The following is a 22,549-nucleotide window of genomic DNA, read 5'->3' as shown; positions in this document are numbered from 1 at the left end:
AAGTGGGAAGGGAACTGGGGGTGGTTTACGACTGGGAAGGAACTAGTTCGCTCTGTAATTATCTAGGTGAATTATGTAAGCCGAATTACTACTTGTTGAAATTGGTTTTGGTCGAAGTGGAAAATTACATTACGCGTAGGATGTTCTTTGTTTTTTTTCGCCGAGACGCTAACAATATAATATGGACAATTAGCTAAAAATCCCATATTTTTCTCCGATGTATGGGGAGCAGCGATTGATGGAAAGAGACGTGGCAAATCTGTTTGCACTGGCTTCGTTCCAGATTTATTGCCAAGGCTGTCTTTGGTTGTTATGACTGTAGATCTAATTTCCGACCGACGAGGGCCAGGAGATTTATATCAATTATTTCTACTAGCGCATGGCGGGCACAATACATCATTACGATGATTTATTTTCCCTTCTGCTGCTATTTGCCACTTTGGGGCACAACGTAAAAAAGTGCTGCAACACGTTGTCGACACAATCACAGAGACACGTACAGGATGTCCCAAAAAAAGCCACGGCAAAACGTTCTTTTATTTTTTGACATTTTCGGCCGCATCGAGGCGACCTCCGCGCCTGACCCATAGATGGAGGGGCATGTCAAAAAAAAAAAATTTGCTTCTTTCGTTAGGTTTGAAAATTAAAACTTCATAGAGCTCTCAATTGGCGGGGTTCCTTGACCTTTCCCTCCTCATCCATAAACTTGTCGAGATTATTGTGTTTCCTCTTTATTCGGCCTTCTTTCTTCCCGTATAATTAATGACTGTTCGCCTGCCAAATTCGGATTCCGAGCCTCCGGCGTGTGACGACACAATGGCGTTTGCCGTGTGTCTGACAAAAGGGTTCGAATCCCAAGTGCTGTTGACCTTATTTTCTTTTCTGTTTGTGTTCCAGGTTTCGGCTTATGTAATCGCATAAGACTATGCGGATTTGAGATCGTCAGGCGTGTTACATGATTTTTAAACAATACAAATGGTGTAACATATTTCTGGACCGGCCTTCGGCCTTCACTCGTGGGTTGATTTATAATAAAAGAACCGTAAGTGAAACTGTTTGGCCCTGCGCCAGTATTATGCACGTTCGTCTAACCGAAATCAAAAGTGGTATACTGAATAATCAAAATATTATTAGATTCTTTTTAAATTTAGCTTGCACGCTTGCCAAATTCCTTCCCAACCACGACTTTCACTCCAGTTGATTTGGTTAAGCAATAGTTTAGAATCGTTTCAACATTGCCCGATACGATGTCGAAAACAAATGTCTCGTGCGGCAAAGGGCCGACGATCCTCGAAATCCTCAAATTTTGGAATTTTTACGAATTCCGCCTTCAAATTATTTATTTAAATTACGCTTTAAACCAGGCAAATCCCTCAAATGTTGATTCAAACAGCTCGGTCGCTCGGCGGAACGCGCCCCAAAGCTTGTCGTAATTATAAATGTGACAGCCAATACTTGTTTCGTTACAGGCCGTAGCTTGGATCCTCTTTCCGTGTTCAATGACTAACGCAAATACGTGGAAAAGAGTTTTGGTCAAGATCGCAATAATCCGGGCCCCAGTAATTTCTCTTCTTGATATTTCGTTTGTATTTTTTCGCTTGATCGCCGGAGTATGTCGGCTTTGTCTAAAGACATCGCCGGGACAAGGACACATATATCCAGTGTCAGTAACTGGGAATTAGACGTTTGTCATAACTTGGGCAAAACGTTTGTTGCATTCAGAGCATGTAAGCGATTGATTCAAACGAGGCCCAATTTCGAATTCGTAAAAGAAGTTTTATGAATTTGATTTCTGCAATAGGGCAACTTTAGTTTTTTTTTTTGGTGTAGCTTGATGAGTAACTCCGATCCGTTCGTTAGATAATAAATTCGCAATCAACGCGGTCATTGATTGCTGCCACTGGACAAGGAGTTTGATTTCCGAGAACGTATTATTCCTCATCGTTCTTTGTGTTGCTGCTATGAACAACGCACGATCTATATTGAAAGTCCTTGGCCTTTTCTTGCCGCTGGCTAAATTTTGGCATATGAATTAGATGGGCGGACTAACCAATCAGTGGAGTAGCGACCGTTTCTTCAAGAACAATCCGTTCATTCCTGTCTTCTACGGAGATAATGAAGAATAGTTAGTCGCACGGGAGCACTCCCTGGAGGTGTGCCCGCACAACTCTAGAGAGCGGCAAGCCGCTTACGGCGAAGATGTCTTCGCAGAAAATTACATCACAGAGAAAAATTTTCGATGTCGAAAATCGCAAGTTCCGCCTCTGTCCACAATAGGAACTGATCAGTTCCACACACGCACTGGAGGTCGCGACATGCACCAAGCTGCGGTGCTGTTGCCATCTCTCACCCTCTTCTCGAAATTTGACGGAATAGTAGTGCACACGCTAGATCTTTGCGGGGAGGCCTGAAAAGGGAAGCAGGAAAGTGTTGGCAACGCAGCCGATTCGCAGCAAACCTCGTCCTTAGCAGCGGCTAATGCTCCCGCGGGCCCCCCTTGACCCCCCGGGCTCCTAACGCTCTGGCACTGCGCGTGGCTCAGGGTCACCGTGACATTTGCGATAGGATATCTGCACGCGTGCATAACCAGGCTCGGACTTGAAAATTCTACAGAAAAGGGGGGAGCGTTATCTTAAAAAATAATAATAATTAATTAATTAAAAAAATAAAAATAAAAACGAAATATGCATCGAACTTTGAGGAATTACGACTGAAGTCTCTTTATCTAAAGCTTGATGGTTTTTTAATCTTAAACCAACAACAAGTTGAGTAACAGGCGAGACGAGGGCCATAGCGATATTGTTATTGTTTGATTGCATCACCGAGGCAAAAATTTCGTAATTTTTGGAAACGGCGCTATGCATTTATATTTTTTCCTTGAAATTCGCTTCTGGAACATTTTGTGATAATCGAGATAAAATTTATCTTATTTGTTGTATTATGCCGCGGTTTAGACACCGATGCAGATTGTCTGCGTTTATTTTTATATATTACGCATAAAAACTCGAACGCTTATTACATTGGTAACAGTAAGTTTTTTTGCACTTGACACTCGAGCATCGAAAACATCTTTCTTTTTTTTCTTTTTTTTTTTTCAATTCGCCCATGCAGCGAGTACATGATAACCCGATCATCATCATCATCATAATCATCACAGGACGAATAACCGCAACTAGTTTTTCGGCCGACACTTGAGGAAATCGTTTTGGGTTACGAAAGCGTTTCGTCATGGCCGAATTGTGAATAGATAGTTTGAACTTGAGAGAACCCGAATGGGTGCCGGCTGCGTGTTCCGCTCTTGAGATTCATTGGTCTTTCGTAGTAGTAGTGATAATCGTCAAATTATTTTTCAGAAGTGCACTTGGTGCCCCGTCAGAATTTCTCCCAGAACGTTAAAAAAGGGGCTTCCGTTGATCTATATTCTTCTAAAATGTTCGATATTTGACCTTATTTGGATATTAAAATTCTATAGGTACAAAATACACCTAATCATTAAGCAATGAAACGAACGTGGCTCCTGCCCCTAAATGTGTTTATTTTTAGGGATATTCCATTAATTATTAATAAAATTCGGTACATTTTATCATTGCGTGTCCGTCGTTACACATTAAAGTTGCAGGAAGATCACTTATTATTCCCCCCTTTCCGTGCATTCTTCATGATTTTCAGAATGTTCAGTTATATTTTTAATTATCTCCGCACCTTTCTAGATATAAGAGTTAATTCATGCAGGTGTGTTTCCTTTAGCCTCCCGTAAATTATCGGAGAAATAAAACCTCTCCCTTGTTTTTTCCTTGAGGAAAGTGTAATCGACACGACATGTTTAGTAGTTCTTCCAGATATTTCCATTAAGATAAGGAATACGGGGACAGGCAATATCGGTCGAAAAAACTGTTCAAGCAAGATCTGAGGTGTGCGGTGAGCACTGAATTGGATTTTGAGCGTGCGAGGAACCGAAAAACTTTCTTTGTTTAAAAGTGCGCATGTACAATTTGCACGAAAAAAGGGAGGGGAAGACGCACCTAATAAAAATCCTTCCATTACGTGCATCTATTGAAATTTTTTTCACATAAATTAAGTAATATCCTGTATCTCCGTTGTCGATCGATTTCGGATACACGCTTATATGACTTTTTCTCTTTATTTCGTATTAGAGAATGCATACATCAAAGAGTGCCACACAAGCCTGAAACACATTGTACAGGCGAATCTTTTCCCCCTAATGTTGCTTTTTTAGCTTTCGGCTCTTAAATCACGACGCTCGAAACTGGCGCAGCTACAGAGTTGGGAGTGCTCCCGATCTGAAGAGACACCAATTGCGCTATTTTCATTTCAGGATTCGTATGCAAATACAAAAATACGTAAATCGAATGTCGTCCATTCAATCAAAAAGTCGTCAATTTTCTATATTTTTTTCAAGATCGTCACTCAGTTTCCGGCTTTTAATTGTAGACTGTATATTCGTCGAAAGGCCATTTTCGAGCACCCCAGTGCCCACCCTAACGCCCCTACCAGCAAGCTCTCAGGCGCAGTTCAAAGTCGCCCTATGCGGTGAAAAGCGGAAAAATCTACTACAGTTAATGTTTGATCTAATTGCCCGGTAATCGAATAATCATCAGTATGTAAAAAAGGTTCTAATGAATATTTCGCCTATATTGTTTCTAAATTTACAACAAAATTACCTCATCCTATCTTAACGTAACGATAATAAATGTTTGTTTTTTTTTGCATTGCCGGAAACGCAGTTCGTTCGTTCTAAATGCGATTTATGACTAAATAAAAAAATAAATCTCCCCCAAAGGCACCTTAAAACAAACGGGAAAATTCCAGATGATGCAGCAGCCAGACATGAAGTGCACAATCACATTTGAACGATGATGCATACAATGTCATTTACGTAAACAAGGTCAAATTGTTGCCGAAAAACCTACACTCAGGCAATGGTTTGCGTTTTCATGGGATTCTTACGTATGTTCATTAACTAAATTAATAAAATCTGTAACATTGTTCCTGTGCTGTTTTGGCAACCAAATTAACTGCAAAAGGCTACGCACTAAAAATATTAATCATGTTAATCAATTTTCCGCCCGAATTTGAGCTAAGATGGAGCCACCAGAAGCTCTTTGCAGTTTTTTAGAAGGGGGCTAGATGATGCCATACGAAGACTTCTTCTCGAAGCGCCTGCGCATCTCCAATTTCTTTAGTGGGCGCCATTAGACATAGTTTCTTACGAGTGGAAATTTACCAAAGGCGAAACTAATTTAACCGATAGCTAGTTAAATCGTCCATTAGGGTCTAAGTTCGTTAAAAAATGCCATTTCCTCTGCGAAAAGCCACAGTGTTTCAAACTGCTCCCTGCAGGCAATTTCTATGCAAACCGCGCCACTCAATTTAACCCCAGCATCCCCCCTTTTCCTGTAGCTAATGCCCCTCTCCCAAAACCGTCAGGCAAGCGAATTAAAGTACATACTTTGCTGCAGAGAGGTGTTATGTCAGCAGAATTCGGATGTCTTTCTGCCGAGGCAACGTTGCCAGGAGCAATTTTATCGTTTAGGAATCTGAATAATTTACCCAATACTCGGGATAGAATTGGGCGAGGGGCAACGTCGCTCTAACCTTGTAAAAGTTTAAATGCGGCGTACGACGCGCGAACGTGCACCGCGACTTACGTAATAAAAATAGTTTTCTATGCGAATTTCGTGGTCCCCCCGTCCCTTGTCCCTGCCCCCCAATGGGTTTTGGCAATAACCGGCAGCAGCGTTAGAACGAAGTGCGGCGTTGCCGTGCCAAACTGCCTATCTTTAATTGAGTGATTTTTTGTCAAGCGGAAGACATTTTGAAGTTACGCCATGATGAAATTTCTTCAATTGTCCACGATCCAGACGGTCGTTTCGAGTATCTACCTCACTGTCATCTTTAAATTCAATAGTGTCAAAAATGTTTGACATATTTTTTGATCGTGGGAGATCGATCAATTGTTGCGTGACAATCGACGTACTTATAAATTCCCACTAATCAACGTGCGTTACTGTCAGCCTTCGAACTGTCAGACATTCCGCCATCTTTAAATTTTCATTGGTAGTGGTTTTTCTGTGATTCTTCTTTTCAAGTGCACGCTAATATGTGGAGCGTCGTATCAGAGATATTTTCAATATCTTGAAACCGCAATTGGAGTATCTCAAGATAGAAGCGCATTCTTATTACGGCAGCCATTTTGAATGTGGTGACGTTTTAAATAACAATCTCGAGACGGAGCCATCTTTGTGCATTTCAGATAGCCATTTTGAATGGTTCCAGATGCAATCGCCATTTATAGATGGAGCTGCGGCTTATGTGGTCACTTCCAAAGTTTAAAGACTGCGTGCACAATGCAAATTTTTTGGTAAATTTTAATACTCGATAAAGGTATTTTGCGTTAATGCACTTCGATATGAGCAATCTCATGAATAAATTTTATAAATATTCAAATGTGAAACAATACCGAAATTTAATTTCTCAATAAACACATTTGATTACACGAAATTTCACATTTAGAATGAGTTTTGTGAAAAAGAAATCTAGGAAGTTTGCAGAGCCTGAAGTAGATGTTCTGCATCAACGAGTTTCGGTTTGAGCAATTTCTTAAATACGCTCAAAGAATGCGGAAATCTAGGGCGTGATTTGTCGATAAACAGTGGCGTGGTGCAAACTTATTTCGTGGTACCATAAATCACAGTTAAAATAAGTTTCGAGCCCTAAATATGCTTTATAAATAGTAAAGTGTGCGACGTGGTTATATGAGAAACAGAGGCGTGCATGAAACAGTTTTTGCGAAATGAGGAAGTGCGCGTGTAATAGCTTTCGCGGAAAGGAAGTTTTGAAAATTGCAACTCGAAAAATGGACTTTCTGCACCAACGAATTTCGACGTAAGCGATCCTCAGAATATAATTCATAAATACTGACAATTGCGGCCCGATGGGTGGATAAGCAGAGTAGCAGACATATCGCGAAATCGTAACAATTACAATTCATTACACACGAAAAAATTGCCCTCACTTTATGGGGCCACTTTAGATGACATTTGCTACTTCCAAATACTGAGGGTTGCGCACAGACGAAGTCATTTTACGATCTACTGAACCGTATCCAGACAGAGTGCAAGTCCACCCGACATAAGCCTTAGAAGAACTTTAACCGAAGTAAATGCAGTCACAATTTCAAATTTATTATACTTTTTATAGTTTGCGCAGTTTTCGATTCTGTTTATACAGTGATTTTCAATATGTGCACAATCAGATACTTTGTTGCACTTTCTCGAATATTGACTGCGCGTAATAGCTACACATGTAAGCTTTAATTAACAGGTGGTATGACGTTGATTTAAATAAGTCATGTGCAAACTACGCGTTGCACAAATCGTTCTCGCGAACTTTGTTGCAATTTGGTGGCGGAGAACCACGTAGATTGTCAGCAAATATTTGTCGTCGCCGCCAGATAAAACCGATAATTCTGGAGAATTGTCATCACGATTTATGGCGCCATATTGCAGATTCGATGACATCATCAAGATGCCGAATGCACAAAACACCAAGATTATGTAGTCGATGTCTCAGGAGTTTTCAATAGGACGATTAGGGGTGGAAACAATTTTTCGCTGGCGTAAACCAAGTTATTATTTTTTATTTATTGTATGTATGTGTACACATATTATTTTTAATTAACAAACAACTGATAAGTTTTGTTAAGTGAATAAGTGAATTGTCTGACAAAGATTAAGTAGTTGATATCTCGAAAATTTTGATTTGAATGATTAGGAATGGGAACACTTCCCCGATGCTGCATATCAAGCAATTCTTTTCATTTATCTTTTTTTTTTTTTTTTTTTTTTTTTTTTTTTTTTTTTTTTTTGTAGCAATATTAACCAAGACGGCCTGCAACTGAGCAAAGCCATAGGGATCTGTTTCATTTATCTCGGTTAACCTTCGAGTTATCACCATGATCATTCGGTATTTAAATGCGCTTCATAAATTGTTGCAAGGTCTCGATACACTTGTTTGAACAAGGTTCTGGTGCTGGTAGATAAAAAAAAAATCGAGCGAAATTTGGCAACGGTGGGGCCAAAACATTCGGCGATTCGACTTTTTTCCTGGTTGCCAGAATTAGGCGGCCTGCAAAAATACACACAAGTGCAATAATAATTCGTGCGTGCTTCAACAATCCTTCATTTTTGGAGTAGATATTTGAATCCGCGTGTGGTAATTGCAACGTTACCTCACGCGTGTCTTCCTTTGCAGTTCGGGAAACGGGCTCTTTTTTTTATGGGACATTGATTGTGCGTGACTTTGACTGAGGTGAGTTTAAAGACTATCCACCGGTGAGTCGGTTAACTACAATGGAAATGCGCGGTAAGTCGATTTTTGATGGGTTTTGAAGAATTTAAATTGTGCCCATTTCACTCATGCAACTCTTGTGTGTTCTCACTTTCACCTGTAGCGCTCCAAGTGCACCGAAGCGAAAAGTCCTTTTACCTGTCCTTTTTCAAAACAAATCTGTGTCATTCTGCATGTATTACAGTCCGGACTGAAACATTCACCAGAGAGATTACATACATGGTGAACAAGTTTTTTCTGCCAGATTAGATATTGATCAGTTGGCCAGAGCCGAGTAACAAATCAGCCTGGCCTTCAGCTAAATTACTTCCAATTTTTCACGAGATCGAACCGTAACATTCGTTCTCCATTTGCATTCGGATCTGATTTGCTTGACCAAATTACTGTTCCGATAAAAAAAAATTCATAACTCACAGTCAGGAACCCAAAATTAGATGCATCATAAGCAACAAGCTTATGCGCGCATTAAGGTAACGACGTCACACGCCTTTGTCATTATCGACTTCCATCCTTGACAAGTAATTATGCAGGATTTTCACTCACGTTGAAATGTATAATTATACAATTGCAAACACCTAGGATTGATTGAAATTGACCGATGCTGTCAATCGTAAGTCCCAGAGAAAAAGGGAACAAACATAAATAATGAGAGGAAATGAGATTATCGACGTGCACCTTTTTGTCAAGAATTTCTCCGGGTTACAGTAACAAAAAAATGGCATCTACTATATCATCAAGAATTTTATTTATTTATACATTTTCAAAATCTCATTGTTGTTCCCAAACAGAAATAGTCATTCTCGTGATAACTGTTAAGAATCTCCGCCATTCATTGACTCTGAACGTTTAGGTTCCGCCGCGACCCAAGTGGAAAATGATTGATTTTTGACAATTTTTTTGGAAGCTTAGTAGCAAAGTGCTCCACTGGCTTCTTGTGTGAATTTAACGAAGAAAGATTCCTCAATAGTGCCTCAATGTTCTTTAAATTTGGCACAAACTTTTCCATAAGCACACAATTCCGAATTTCAAGTCAGGTTAAACTGTAAAATGGTAGTTCAATTTCAAGGTTTTTTTTTCAAGGTTTTCACTAGTTACACTGCTGTTTTCTTATGTTAATTTGAAGCTTAAAAGCTCCTTTGTGTTTACTTCTAAAATCGACTAAGACCGATATGCCATAAAAATCGTCGGTATATTGTACTTAGGGTTGAATTGTGAAATAGAGCTTTAGTTTACTAATTTTGCTCAAGTTGATTCAACAGTTAAGTGCGCTACTTTTTTCCTATGCGAATTTATCGATGAAAGGATCCTAGAAAAATCTTCCTGAAAATTTGGACGAATATTTGCAGAAACTTCGTGTGCGTACTTTTTCTGAGTTCAATCGGAGTTCAACCGTGAAATAGCGGTCTAGTTGAACAATTTTTCATATTTTTTCAGCAATTCTGCCACTGTTTGTGAACAGGTAAAGTGGCAAAAAAATTAGGAAATATAGAAAAGTAAATTTAACACGACATTTTTGCCCTAAAAAAAGTCTTCTGGTGCTAGAACTGAAGATATTTAAGAAGAATCTCCAAGGTCCCCTAGAGATTCTCAATACGTACAGGTTCTGTTGAAGCCGGAGCGGCAACGGCTGATGAACCATTTCCATCGCCCACAAAGATCATTAACATGATTTATAAGTTTTGTTTGGTAATAGTAGATACACACTCACACACACACACATAGCTAATAGTCGAAGCATCTCTTTGTTAGATCGGCTGAACGTTGTCCAAACAAAATGGCAATTTTTTTCTACTTTGGCCTTGAGAACCAGCTTAAGAACCCGAATGAGCTCTCAAGTGCATTGGCCTGCATTAGCATTTTCTATTAGACAAATTCTATTGCTGGAATGAGCTAGGCGATTTTTTTTTATAAATAGGTTTGACGTCAGAATCGTGGGAGAGCGTTCATTAGCGGACGTTTGTCTCGTATACACGTGGAGGTTTTGGTGCTCAAAATCTAAGCGGCATCAACCATGACCACGAAGGTCGAGGAACAAAAACGCAACTGATGACCTCCACCTTAAACTTATGGAGGTTCTTTGTCCTTTTGTTGAGCAGGAAGTTTCGCAAATAAGATTAAAACCGATCGATTACCTGAACCACAGAATGCAGGTAATTTTTTTACAGGAATTGCGGCTAGAACAGTTAACTTTGGATCAATGCCAAATCTATTAGACTCCAAGACTCTTCCGGACTTCAAACCTCGCAGCGCAATTTAAATCTCTCGGCAAAAATTCATCATTACATCAAGAAATGTCGGTTTGTGCGTCAAAACTACGTTGTTGTCTGAAGCGCATCATGTCTATCTTATTTAACACGCAAAAAACATTATGTTTTATCGATATATAGCGTCATGATCTGGTGATCTTTAGTACCCTCATAAGTCGGTCAACGACACTACTATCATAACATATCTGTTTTGTCAAACATGAAAAAAATTCTTTATTTAATTTCGATTTTTTTGGGCCGTAAAATACAACCTGTATGTTGCTGTATTTGTTCCCCCCACAGGCCTGGAGCGGAGAGTTGTGTTTAAACGTGTCAATAAAAAAAGGAATTTTAACCCCTTCCGACGATCCAAGGGGGGAAAGTTTGAAATAAAAATTTACTCAACCGCCAACGCCCTCTCGTAACGGAGAGCACAAACCAGTAATGGTTCACCAAATTGTCAAGAAATTCTCTTCCTTTACTAAAAGTATGTTTCATCGTATTATGATGTATTGTGATGGATAGAGAACCGGTGTTAATTTTAGCCGCGGCCGTTAATAAAACGCAATAACACCATTATGCAATCACGGCAGAGGTTAATGATATTTTCAATGCCAAACCTCCTACTCTGCAGCTTGCAAATTTTACTTACAAATTCGCACGGTTCGTTGAACAGCTCTCTTAATTATATGAGATTCATACAGTCACCTCTACGAAATTAGAAGAGCCCGCTTCTTTATGCCACGACGACGCAATACAATATTTATGAGCCTTTTCTCACGCACACGTCGCAACGTATGATAATTTTTGAAACTCAGAAAATCGGCGTGAAAATGGTTTTTAAGGTTCAGAAGTAATATTCAGAAACAATAAGAATTTGATAAACAGGTAAATCGATTGTTGGCGAGTGTCTGTAATAGAATAGTTACCGCAAATTTTCTACGCATTTTAATGCGTTTCAATTAGGAAAAACCGGGTTCTAAAGCTAACGGTTCTTTTCAGCCCATTCATTGTGGGAATTTGGGATAGATGAAAATTCACACAAACGGTCATCCACAATGCGCTACTGCGGTGCCAAATCCGTCATCGATAAGGCTTCTAAGGCACAAAAGACCATTGCAACTTATCTTAGAATGTTACATAAAATCGCTTGAATGGTTTATAAACGATTATAGTGTGGTAAATATTGATTTAAAGGATCATTGACTTATGTTCGCAATAAGATAAGAATTGGCCTTTTTGCAAACAGATTTTCTAACGTTGTAGCTTATATTTTCAATAGTTAAACGCTCTATTTACAGGAAATGACACCGTAAATATTCTAGATATCCTCGATCCAAGAGACGGAAATCTTATATTCAAATCTCTTGAAATTCTGCCGAATGTTTTCTGTGAGATTTTTGTATTTCCAATACTTTTTTGTATTTCGACTGGAACTCATGTGTCGCACATTCTTGTACTCTGATGAAATGGCACTTTTTTTTTATTATTTTAAGGCACTCACATAATAATCATTTTCAAAAAATAATTTACGTATCACCAAGATTTTCGAAAAAAGGAACATTTAAATTTGAAAACTATCACTAATAGTAATTTTGACATGATCAACTCAGAAAGCTGTTTTCTTACGAGATCTAAGTTAAGAACCTTTAAAGCCGGTTGGTTTCAATAGGCCGTTGGCGTACCATTACGATTTTTCAAGCGACAAAGCTGCGACGTACGTGCGCACCACGGAGAGTATAAAATTTCCTTTTTCAGAGTGGCTAGGGATTTCCCTCTGATTTCCATATCGTCTAAATTCATTACTAATTGTCGATTAAACTTTCCATTCAAACCGTCCTTCGCCAAACAATTTCATTAGTTTTTATCTGATTACATATGTAAATCCGATTAAACCCAAGTTTCCCTTAATCTCATGGTTCCGTCTTGTGCGACATAGTTTTACATCTGTCCAATAGCATTACGATTGAATGTACCGATTGGTGCTCGAAGCACCATCGGGTTCGGCTATTGTCATTTAACACGGAAAATAATAATCTATACCAGTGAGGCTGTTACGTCATCCTCACAAGCCGCGTGTATCGATTTTAGTTGTATACTTCAATTAATGTTATGAAATATTTAAACGCTGCTCTCATCCGCTACTGTTTTCCTAATTTCGTAACTAAATAATGGAAACTTTATCCACGTATCAGGAACGCGATGGAATTGGAACCCCTCTCAAGTTTACAGCCCTCCTTTATCGCTTTAAAGTTAACGTTAAAGATGATTCTTTAACAGAAGGGGATGATCGGAATTAATGCCGGTTATTGGTATTCTAAAATTAAAAAAGTGTGCGTGCGTGTGTGTCGTTTCGATGTAATTCAAACTTTGCCACTTACAGCGTGACATAATCATCTTTGGCTAATGAAGATTCAAGAGCAGTATCGAAAACAGGCTACTGACCTCGAACACGGAAAGACCTTCGATACGGCAGCTGCATGTGTTCAAGAATAATAATGGTAATTAAACATTGTCGCCTCCATACCACGAAGACCGGCAATTACAACAATCAAAAATTGTTTAATATCGCCATGTCGTCAAGAATTTTGTGCAGTTCAGTGAAGAAGGGCGCATTCGCCATAACTTCAAGAATTATGTCGGGAATGATTTATAAATTTCTTAAATATGCATTATTAACGTGTTTTAGAGTTTGAAAAATTGGTCTTAAAAATTTCAAGTGCCGGAACTTTGTGCTTATAGGAAATAATAAACAAGCGATAAAATCGAGTCATTCAGGCGAGATTTAAATAATAAGAGGGCCGCATAAAAGGTCGCGGTGGCACAATAATGGACCGAAAAGGGAAGTAAGATCGAGGGATAATAGGGGAAGTAGGTCGAAGGCGAGGAGATGCAAAGATGCGGCCCAAAGGGCGTTCGCAAAAAATTCGTATGCGTCTCGGGGCAGACGATAAATTTGATTCTCCACTCGGTTTTATCACTGCGAGGTTGTCGCGCCTACAAGGCCAAAAATTTATTTTCGTGCGTGACATTAAACAGAATTATAATCTAAACGTTAAGATTTCATTATGTGCGTATGAAATGAGCGGAATTCCGATCGGTCTCGAGGAACGTCCATTGGATATAATGAAAATTATTTAAAAAATTGTAAACTGAGAAAGATGCGACTCGAACAACGTACCAGACGTGAAAAGTACATTTAAATAAATTAAAACGAGCAGCGATTTTGTAACCCTAACACGTTTGTTTATTTTAGGTTACTGAGTGTATAGACCAATGGACATACGCCCTTGTAACTCTATCGCCTGCCATTGATTGAGTTGTAAGCGTAATGTAAACGCGAGTAAAGATGCCATTATCAACCGTACTTTGTACTTATGGCGGTCATTATTACAATATCGATAACATCTGGATCTATAGAGTTTTTCTATTAATCTTACCCGAGGCCAACATTCTAGCACTGCCACTGGTTAAAGTGTGAGAAATCACAAGGCATTTTTCTCAAACTCACTTTGAGAATTGGGGGCACGGTTTGCCATCAAATTATGGTGGAAAATCAAAAAAAGAATTTCACTAACAGCGTGTTGGAATTTCATAATTCGCTCGTTGCTTAAACATCATGAGTCTGCACGCCTCTGCCTATTATGACATTTTACTTTTAAGGAGAAATTTAAATTTGTATACAATGCAGGACCTTCAAACAAATTGAGAAAACTTATCAGATAAATCTATTTCCTCGGTATAACTCTGCTACTAGTGAAAAAATCACAATAGTGCACTATTATCTCATGGTTCAAGGTTCAGGATTATTAACTACGTTTTTCTTCTTACGTCATTTTAATAAATAAACATTCATAAACTCCACCGAATTTCTATCGAGTAGTAGAAAGAAACTGAAAAATAAACGGTAACAAGAACCGAGAACATTATGAAATTATCAGCTGCCATTTCACAGGAGAGATTCATTTTAGCTGGAATTTGATTGAGTCCGCCTACGCGGCTGCAGCCTAAATTCACTCAAATACCACAATCAATGCCATAATTATAGTCCAAAATAGATGTTCCGTTGCCTCATTTAGCAGCCGAAAATTCTACATTTACAATCTAAATCACCATAGAAACTAGGTCAAGAGTGAACATTAATAATTGTAGTTTAACTCATTTGATAAAGTAAATAAGTTTATCAATGGAGAAGTAACGTTAGGGGGGTGACGAAAATAGAAAAAAAAACGGCGAAAAATGGAATAAAGATTTATAGGAATTTGCGACCTCGCCATATTGTGAAGAATTTGGAGCGTAAAGCGCGATAAAGCGCATTCACCAACTGTCAAGGTTTGCGATATAGGCAACGGAAGTATCTCTTTTTTTAGTTGGGTGAAGCTTTATAAAAATTAATGGATTTAAACCCACGAGCCGGTCGCAAAGACATCGAGGCGATGCGACTCGGGTAGGGAATGAAAAAAGACCGTGAAATGCAGCAGCGAAAATTAATTAGAAATGTATGAGTTACCCGGGCTCTCGTCACATTTCAAGAATGCGGCGTTAAGCGCGTTACAGTACGTTCACCACGTGCCGAGATTTCTGATGTGTGCGAAGAAAAAGCATTTTTTTTTTGGAGGGGGGGGGGGATTAAAGCTTCATGAAATTTGTAAATTTGAACACGCGGCCTGGTCGCAGAGATAGAGAGCTGAGTCGATTTGCGTATGTAATGAAAAGAGACCGTGTATGTGCCACCCAAAAAGAGAAATGCATAATCGCCCATGACATTTAAAATCCTGCCGACAATCGAACGTTCGCTGCTGCTGCTGCTTGAGCTGCGAATTTCGCCGATAAGAGCCGCGATGCGTGTGCGTGTAGCAGGAATGTCAGTTTCCATAACACAGACGGGTGGACGGTCGTTGTGCGTGCAAACGCAGGAGCTCGATTTTTGCTCTCGAGAATGCGTCGCAAAGTGCGTGAGTGCGAATAAACTTTTCTAACCGAAATTTTAAGGTTTAGTGCGTGTATAGTTGAAAAGTCTCAAGGATTTTCTTCGCAGTAAGTTTTCCCTGCTGCCGCACAAACCCGTCGCAGCGCAAATTGCTGCTCGCTGCACGAAACTTCGGGGGGCTTCGTCGAGTTCTGCACCGAATTTAGCGTCAATTCAGTTTCAGCGCCTGCAGATATTAGAAATTATTAAATATTTGTTCGCGTTCGACGATGAAAAGTTTCGTTTAATCAAGCTTAAGTACGCACAACATTAGGATTATTGCAATTGATACGGAACGTGACCTCATCGTACCTATAATTATAATCGCACAGGTACCGAAAAGGGTCCTCTCCCCTGTTGCACTGAGGCAAAACCTGTTTCCTGACAATGTGGGATTTTCGCTGCGTAAGAACGAACATCTCGAAGGATCCCAAACAAGTAACGTACCCTTGATACGTGTTGCAACCAGTGCTGGCTTGAACGTCGGCTATTTCTGCCAACGCCGAAGATTAAAATAGTAATTTGCGAAAATGCCAGTATTAACAAGCCTAGACCAAAGGTGAACGATCGCACTGATTCAAAATTATCGTGAGTCATAAAATTTCCAAAAAATTTAACAATAAACCAATAATGACTATTGTCCCATACGCGACACCAAAAAAGCAAACCTTTAGGTGTTGCTGCCGTCTATTTAAGGTCACCAAATGTACTTTTCTTTGTTTGCTTAATTTAACTTACGCAATGCGTTCGCGGTGCGATCTAATCGAATCAGGTAATGCAGCCCAGGGCCGACCACAATGCAAACACACTTACCTTCGCTCCACGGCACTGATTATTATTTTAAGGTCAGTAGCGGGCAGCTACGCTTCATTGCCGCATTGTCTCAATTATACACCTAAATGCTTTTATATCGAGATAAAAGTTATGCCAGTACGATTTCTCGATAAGATGCACACCTCCATTGTCCCTACACTCAAGTTCGTAAAACAGTTTGTGGATTTGTGATATTTTTTCACTTGTTGCGAATTTCACCTTTACGTTTTCTTGAATATTGAATTGAACTGCCAATGGTTTTCCGCAAAGGCCGTAGGTGCACTTTTTCTGCCCGCGAGAGGGGGCGAATTTTGAAATAGTCGCTTAGTTTACGTCCTCACGTTTGGCTTCGACGGGCAAGAGCAAGAGGTCGCGCCACTGATTTTATGTATGAATGTGAATCTTCAGATTTCTTCATGTCTCCAGAAACTGGAAATTGCATTGAAGTAAATCATCGGCACAGCGCCCACCGGTTTGCAAAATAAGGGAAACTCTAAAATTATTACTAAGACAGCATCATCATTTCTTATCATTTTTTTCAAGTGGTTGGGAAGAGATAAGTCACTGCATGCATGTGTAGATTTAAATCTTAAGCATTCCTCTATTTCTCCTTAATCTGAAAATTGTATTTCCAAATAAATCATGGGCGTACTTACCCCCGGTCTCAAAATTTCTGGAGCAAGCCACGCCAGTGATTTTCGGCGCTACGAATTTGAAATACGAAAATTACAACGGTTTTTTTTTTCTATCAGTGTCAGCGGCGCACCCACGAAATTTACACAGTCTTTCTTCGTGTAGTATTTCCTAAGAATTCGAATTAAATCTCTGCGGATACCTGCGGCAATACGCCAGTACCTTGATAGCTGCAGAGTCACAGACGTAGTGTGTGTGTGTGTGTGTGAGAGACATCAAATTCTTCAACGATCTTGAAAACGTTGAAAGTTATTAATGAATGTTGTTCCAACAACCATTACTCAGAGTATTATGTTTATTATAGAGATTTTCCTGGTACATTGTATCGTTATCGGGATTAGGTACAGTTCTCTTAAATCCAGGGGCGTTCGCCACGTGTCAGCTGATGCAAATTTTGAAGTGTTTGCTGTATTGTAACTTTTTTTTTATCTCGATAACAGGTTTAGAGACTCATTAAAATCGTCCGTTTTGCACACATCATGCACTCGTGCAGTTGACGCAATACTGTCACAACTTCAGCAAAACGGTTATCGTCACCGAAATTAGCGGAATCAACACTTTTAGCCGAAAAATACATTATTGCGACTAATAATAAATATTTATGCAACTGTTTGTGCATTTAACGATATATTTTTCGAGTAAAAATCACTTATTTCGATGCTTTGTTAGCTCGCAGTTCCACATAGTACCTCCTCGGTACAGTTTCTCCATTCAAAATGCCCCGTAAGACATTATTTGTGAAATCGTGTTCAGTAGGTACTGATTAAGGGTATTTGTTTCAGCTCACCACATTCTCCATTCCGGGTTTGAAATGGATTCTCAACAACAACAATTCTGTTTGAAATGGAACAGTTTCGGATCGAATTTGGCCACTTCCTTTAGCAACTTGTTCAAGTCTGAGAGCCTAGCCGATGTCACCCTCTTCTGTGACGGTACGTATAACGTTGGAAAATGCCGTGCGTCTTTCCGTCTTTATAGTGGCAGGAATTCGAGTTTAACAGTGATTATAATGCACCATTCCTCAAGTACACGTAGCTCAGCCGAGTGGAACCTAACGGAAACATGGAACAAAGAAATGCACCCAACGAAATTCGATCTAACGGGTTCAAATGTGGCAATAGCAGCTTTTCACCAAAATGCAACAACGGTTCCCATGGCCCATGCAGCCAACGGTACTTTTGAAAGTACCACTTTTGTTCCGAACCAAATACGAGACTGAGAAATTGATTAATTATCTTTGCTTGAGTGCAGTATTAAAAATCATCAAAATCACTAGTACCAATATCGCGGTTTCTGTTAAGGTGAACTTGACCTACTGTCCCCGTGTTTTATGTGCATCAGTATTTTTAAATTCCCCTTGCCGATAAACATGTTTTGATAAAGACGGTACCGCGGCAGGAAAAATAGTACTACCGCAGGCGGCATGAATGGAAAATGAGCCTTTCCAGAACGTGTGCGATAAAGCGCTCTTATATAACTGGGTTGCAGCTATATTTATGGCACGTTTGACCCACTTTTCGGTCATATGCGTTGTTAATGAGCTGAAGCGAGAAAACCCAAACTTGTGTGTGATCACAAAAGTGCACCATCAAATATTTGACAATCTCGGGGCTTTCCTTTTACTTTCACTCCCAGACAATTTGAATAAAGGCCCATCACGTGTCTTCGGTTTTACGACGTTCCCATTGGCTTGATTTCACTTTTGATGCAACGATTTCGACACGTCATAGAAATGCAATGAGCAGGAAATGTTCTACTTTCTCAATAAACTTGACTTTCCACCTCACCCATATATAAATATATATATATATATATATATATATATATATATATATATATATATATTTGGGTGGTAAGTCAGCCTTCCCTCGTTGCTGCAGAATCAAGTGGTGACGTGTTTTCGTCAGCCCACACAGTGTCCTCTGCACGTTTTCCTATTATTAATTCAAAACCGGTCACGTAAACATGGGCAACTACACATTAATCTATCAGAAAAACTGCTGGTTTCGTTGTTATTCATGAACAGTATGACCCAACACTCATAATTTATTTCAAATTTTAAATACTTTGCGCTATTAATTTAAAATGCTAATGCCAGCGCCATCTGTGGTACGTCTCTTAAACTAGCCGGTAGAGTACGGAAAATCTGTAATGCCTGAACGTAATTTACTGCAGCTGTCTCTAGATGGAGATACAGTATGAGAACCTACGCGTTTTAAATATACAGGGCCAATCTTAAGTAGGGGGTTTTCCTTGTTAACGCGACATAGACCTCGAAAATCTAAGCCAAATCTGTATGTAAAACTTTTCCGAAATGCCAAAATAGACCGATGCACGACACAACCCAATCAATACGAAGACCCAAGGGACAGGTAAATACGTGCGATTGCTCGTTGTATCGGCTTCCTTGTATTTTTCACATACATGTACGTGTGTTTACACGAAACTTTTCACGATACTTTATAAATTGGACGTTATAACCGCGATCTCGTATTAAACGAGTTCTACTGTATTTGCTTACGAAGGAAAGTGAAGAAAAGGTACGGGACTTTAAATAATCAATTTTTAACAGGTGGGTCGATCGCGATGGACCAATGAGACGGTCCGCGAGATCACCAGATCTAAATCCATGTGATTTGTATCTGCGGAGTTATATGAAAAGTTTCGTGTTTGCGAACGAAATTAGCACAGTGGCACGGCTGCGTGACCGGATAGAACACGCCGCAAAAATAATTCGAGGAAAAAGGTTTCTTCGAACAGAGCATATACGAAGTAGTGAGTTAAGGAGAGCGACAATTGGTGCAAATGAAACCGATGGCGGCAATTTCGAACGTCTTTTGCAGCTAGTAACGAAGTGAATAACAACTAAGAGTTTTGTTATTCATTAAAACTTCCATGTGCACATCCATTTCTCTGTTGCTTTTGAAATTTAGAAAAAAATGTTACATAAAGATTTTGCTTAGTTTTTTGAGATCTTTCCGCATAATTTTGAAAACGGCTGATCTATGATATAATTCAACCTCTTGCATTTTGGTTTTGAGCAGTTTTTTTTGTAAATTACAGAGTCCCCCCCCTTTTTTTTACACATATTTAAAGCTTGGAGGATCTCCCACTCTTTTCTAAAATTGGAATTGGTATTTAAGCATCGATCATAGATGTTTTTAACGAACGATTTAATATCTGAAATGGTATCTAAATTGGCACCAAAAACGTATAGATTTGTTTCGCGCACTCCTGTAAATCTATTATAATTGTTTCAGCGTTACGCCCCTTTATTTTCTCAATTGGAGCGTCATGTCTTGGATACCCCTACGGCTAAAACTCACCCAAAGTTTCAAGGAAATATCTTGTAAATTCCAGAAGCCGTAAAGACAAAAATCGGAACCATTTCTTAAAATCTATCATCCCGTCTCTCAGACATTATCTAAGAAATTAGAGCTGCGTTGATAACGAACATTTATTTTATTTTAATGCAAGGAAGCCGAGCAAACACCCATTATATAAATTTTTGCATTTTAAAATTATTAGAGTCTCTCTGTGTCGCATTTATCAGCGCCATCTCTCAACAAAACCTAAAACTACCCCAGGAATTTCACGACGTTGCAGAATCCATAATGCTTTAATCCTCGATTTCGAGCGTTTTCCGTCAGATAGAGACGCAATAGATCGATAATTTTTCTTCACATTATCTAACTGGTTTTTCCGTTACAACTATTTGTATATTTTGATGTAACATTTCGGATTTTTTTCTCTATTTAGGTGTAACATTTAAGGCCCACAAGCTGATATTAGCAGCTTGTAGCAAACATTTGGCAGACCTCTTTGAGACTGCTCCTCTTCACCAGAACCTCCTGGTGATACTGGATGGTACCTCCGCCTCCAACATGGCTGCTCTCTTGGAGTTTATGTACAAAGGGGAGGTCCATGTATCCCAGGACGCCCTTTCCAGTTTCCTGAAAGCGGCCGAGTGTCTGCAAGTTAAGGGATTGAGCATTGAGCACGAGAAATTGGCAGTAGCGCAGAGCCACAGTCAGAGGCAGCAGGAAATGGAGGCTGCTCCCCCTCTGGATTCCCCTACTAGGAAGAGATTCAAGGTGGGTTTTGGGCCGTTTAAATACCTGCTCAATACGTTTATTTATCTTTGAGTGTTTCGTACTACCATAGATAAAGAATAACTTTTTAAATGAATAATGGCAATTCAAGACGAAAATTGTATAGACCCACAAGTCGCATTATCAATAATTTTTGCGGCTACGATAAGCGTCCAATTGATTTATCTCCCTACATGAACCTCATGCTCAATGAAAGTAGTGACAAAATTCAATTTTTATCTGTAGATTTTGAAGGAAGATAACGAAAACAATCAACCGAATCACCAGCAGCAATCCAGCCCGTCCCCCAGTTACTCTCCGAAGATGTCACCCTACATGCCCCACCACTATAGACCGTATGAACGACTCTCCTCATCGAATAATCCTCCTTATGAAATTAAACATCCCAGGTAACGATCGAACCAAAGATGTGGATTAGACATCTACTTTTTAGAACCTTTTTAAATTTTGAGTGTCGATATCTCAGGACTTCATTGAACGACTATCTTGAAAAAAAAACTCAAATTAATACTTTCGAAATCGCTGTACAGATGGTTAAAGCAAGTTATTAATGCATTCTTTCGAATATAATCACCCATTGAGGTTCTCGTCAATGACTACCCGTCAAGGATCTTGATTCACGTTTCAGGTCGCCAAACGAGTTGGTCCAAGTGGAAAACCGAGCGTCAGTGTTGAGGGATGGCAGCAAAACAGCAGCCACCCCCACCCCATTGTCTTTGGCCTATAGACCATCCTCAAGCTCATCAGGTTCCGCACCCGCCCACAACGAAGCCGACGCCCCCCCCGAAGACATGTACGAGGCAAACGACCGAGCCACTACGCTGATTTGCCCGGAAAGTAACAATGCAGACCGGTGCCAGGATCCAGGACGACCAGAAGATTTGAGGATGAAGATGGAACCGGTAATCCAGCAAGATGAGCCGCCATCGAGCACCGCGACGGGGTTAGGGGGGCCCAGGTTGTCGCCTATGAATCACCAAAATTCGCCCAACGGGAATATTGGCAAGTTCGAGTACGATAGGGACAAGACCGATCTGATACCTTCCACTTTGTGGAATTCGACCACTGGAAAGCTGACACATCACAAGCAGACCACTATCAATACTCCAGATGGTAAGTTTTCCTGAACAGCCAAGGAGAGTTTTTTAGAGGCGATGAAAAGCTTTGTTCCATTGATATTTTCTAAATAAAGTAGGAAGTCAGCATTTCCCTGATTTTATGCAGAGTTGAATTTTTTTAACGGTTTATAAGAGGATGCGGTCTTGAAGTACGAGGGAACTCAGTGGCGTCCTGCGTTTTTTTACAGTTACAAATTTTTTTTGACAATACATTTCGAAGACCTCTTT

The 22,549-nt window shown here is 39.7% G+C and overlaps 1 protein-coding gene across 5 annotated transcripts in view; it reads left to right on the top strand.

The window, feature by feature from the left end:
- chinmo (Chronologically inappropriate morphogenesis) overlaps window positions 1-22,549 on the top strand; it is a 31,574-nt gene that overhangs the window by 4,758 nt on the left and 4,267 nt on the right. The window contains exons 1-5 of one of the 5 annotated variants that reach the window (XM_066285700.1): window positions 8,058-8,331; window positions 17,874-18,023; window positions 20,851-21,185; window positions 21,429-21,592; window positions 21,832-22,316. In XM_066285700.1, coding sequence (XP_066141797.1) covers window positions 17,903-18,023; window positions 20,851-21,185; window positions 21,429-21,592; window positions 21,832-22,316 — 1,105 coding nt within the window. In that variant the 5' untranslated portion in view covers window positions 8,058-8,331; window positions 17,874-17,902. Of the gene's footprint in view, window positions 1-8,057; window positions 8,386-15,323; window positions 15,654-16,960; window positions 17,815-17,873; window positions 18,024-20,850; window positions 21,186-21,428; window positions 21,593-21,831; window positions 22,317-22,549 lie in introns of those variants that run through there. The other 4 variants (XM_066285697.1, XM_066285699.1, XM_066285698.1 and 1 more) reach the window with 4 other exon arrangements.

This window comes from Euwallacea fornicatus, chromosome 9 (genome assembly GCF_040115645.1).
Source record: "Euwallacea fornicatus isolate EFF26 chromosome 9, ASM4011564v1, whole genome shotgun sequence".
NCBI lineage: Eukaryota > Metazoa > Arthropoda > Insecta > Coleoptera > Curculionidae > Euwallacea > Euwallacea fornicatus.
The sequence above is the reverse complement of the archived record's forward strand: the minus strand, read 5'-3'. Positions and strand labels throughout refer to the sequence as shown.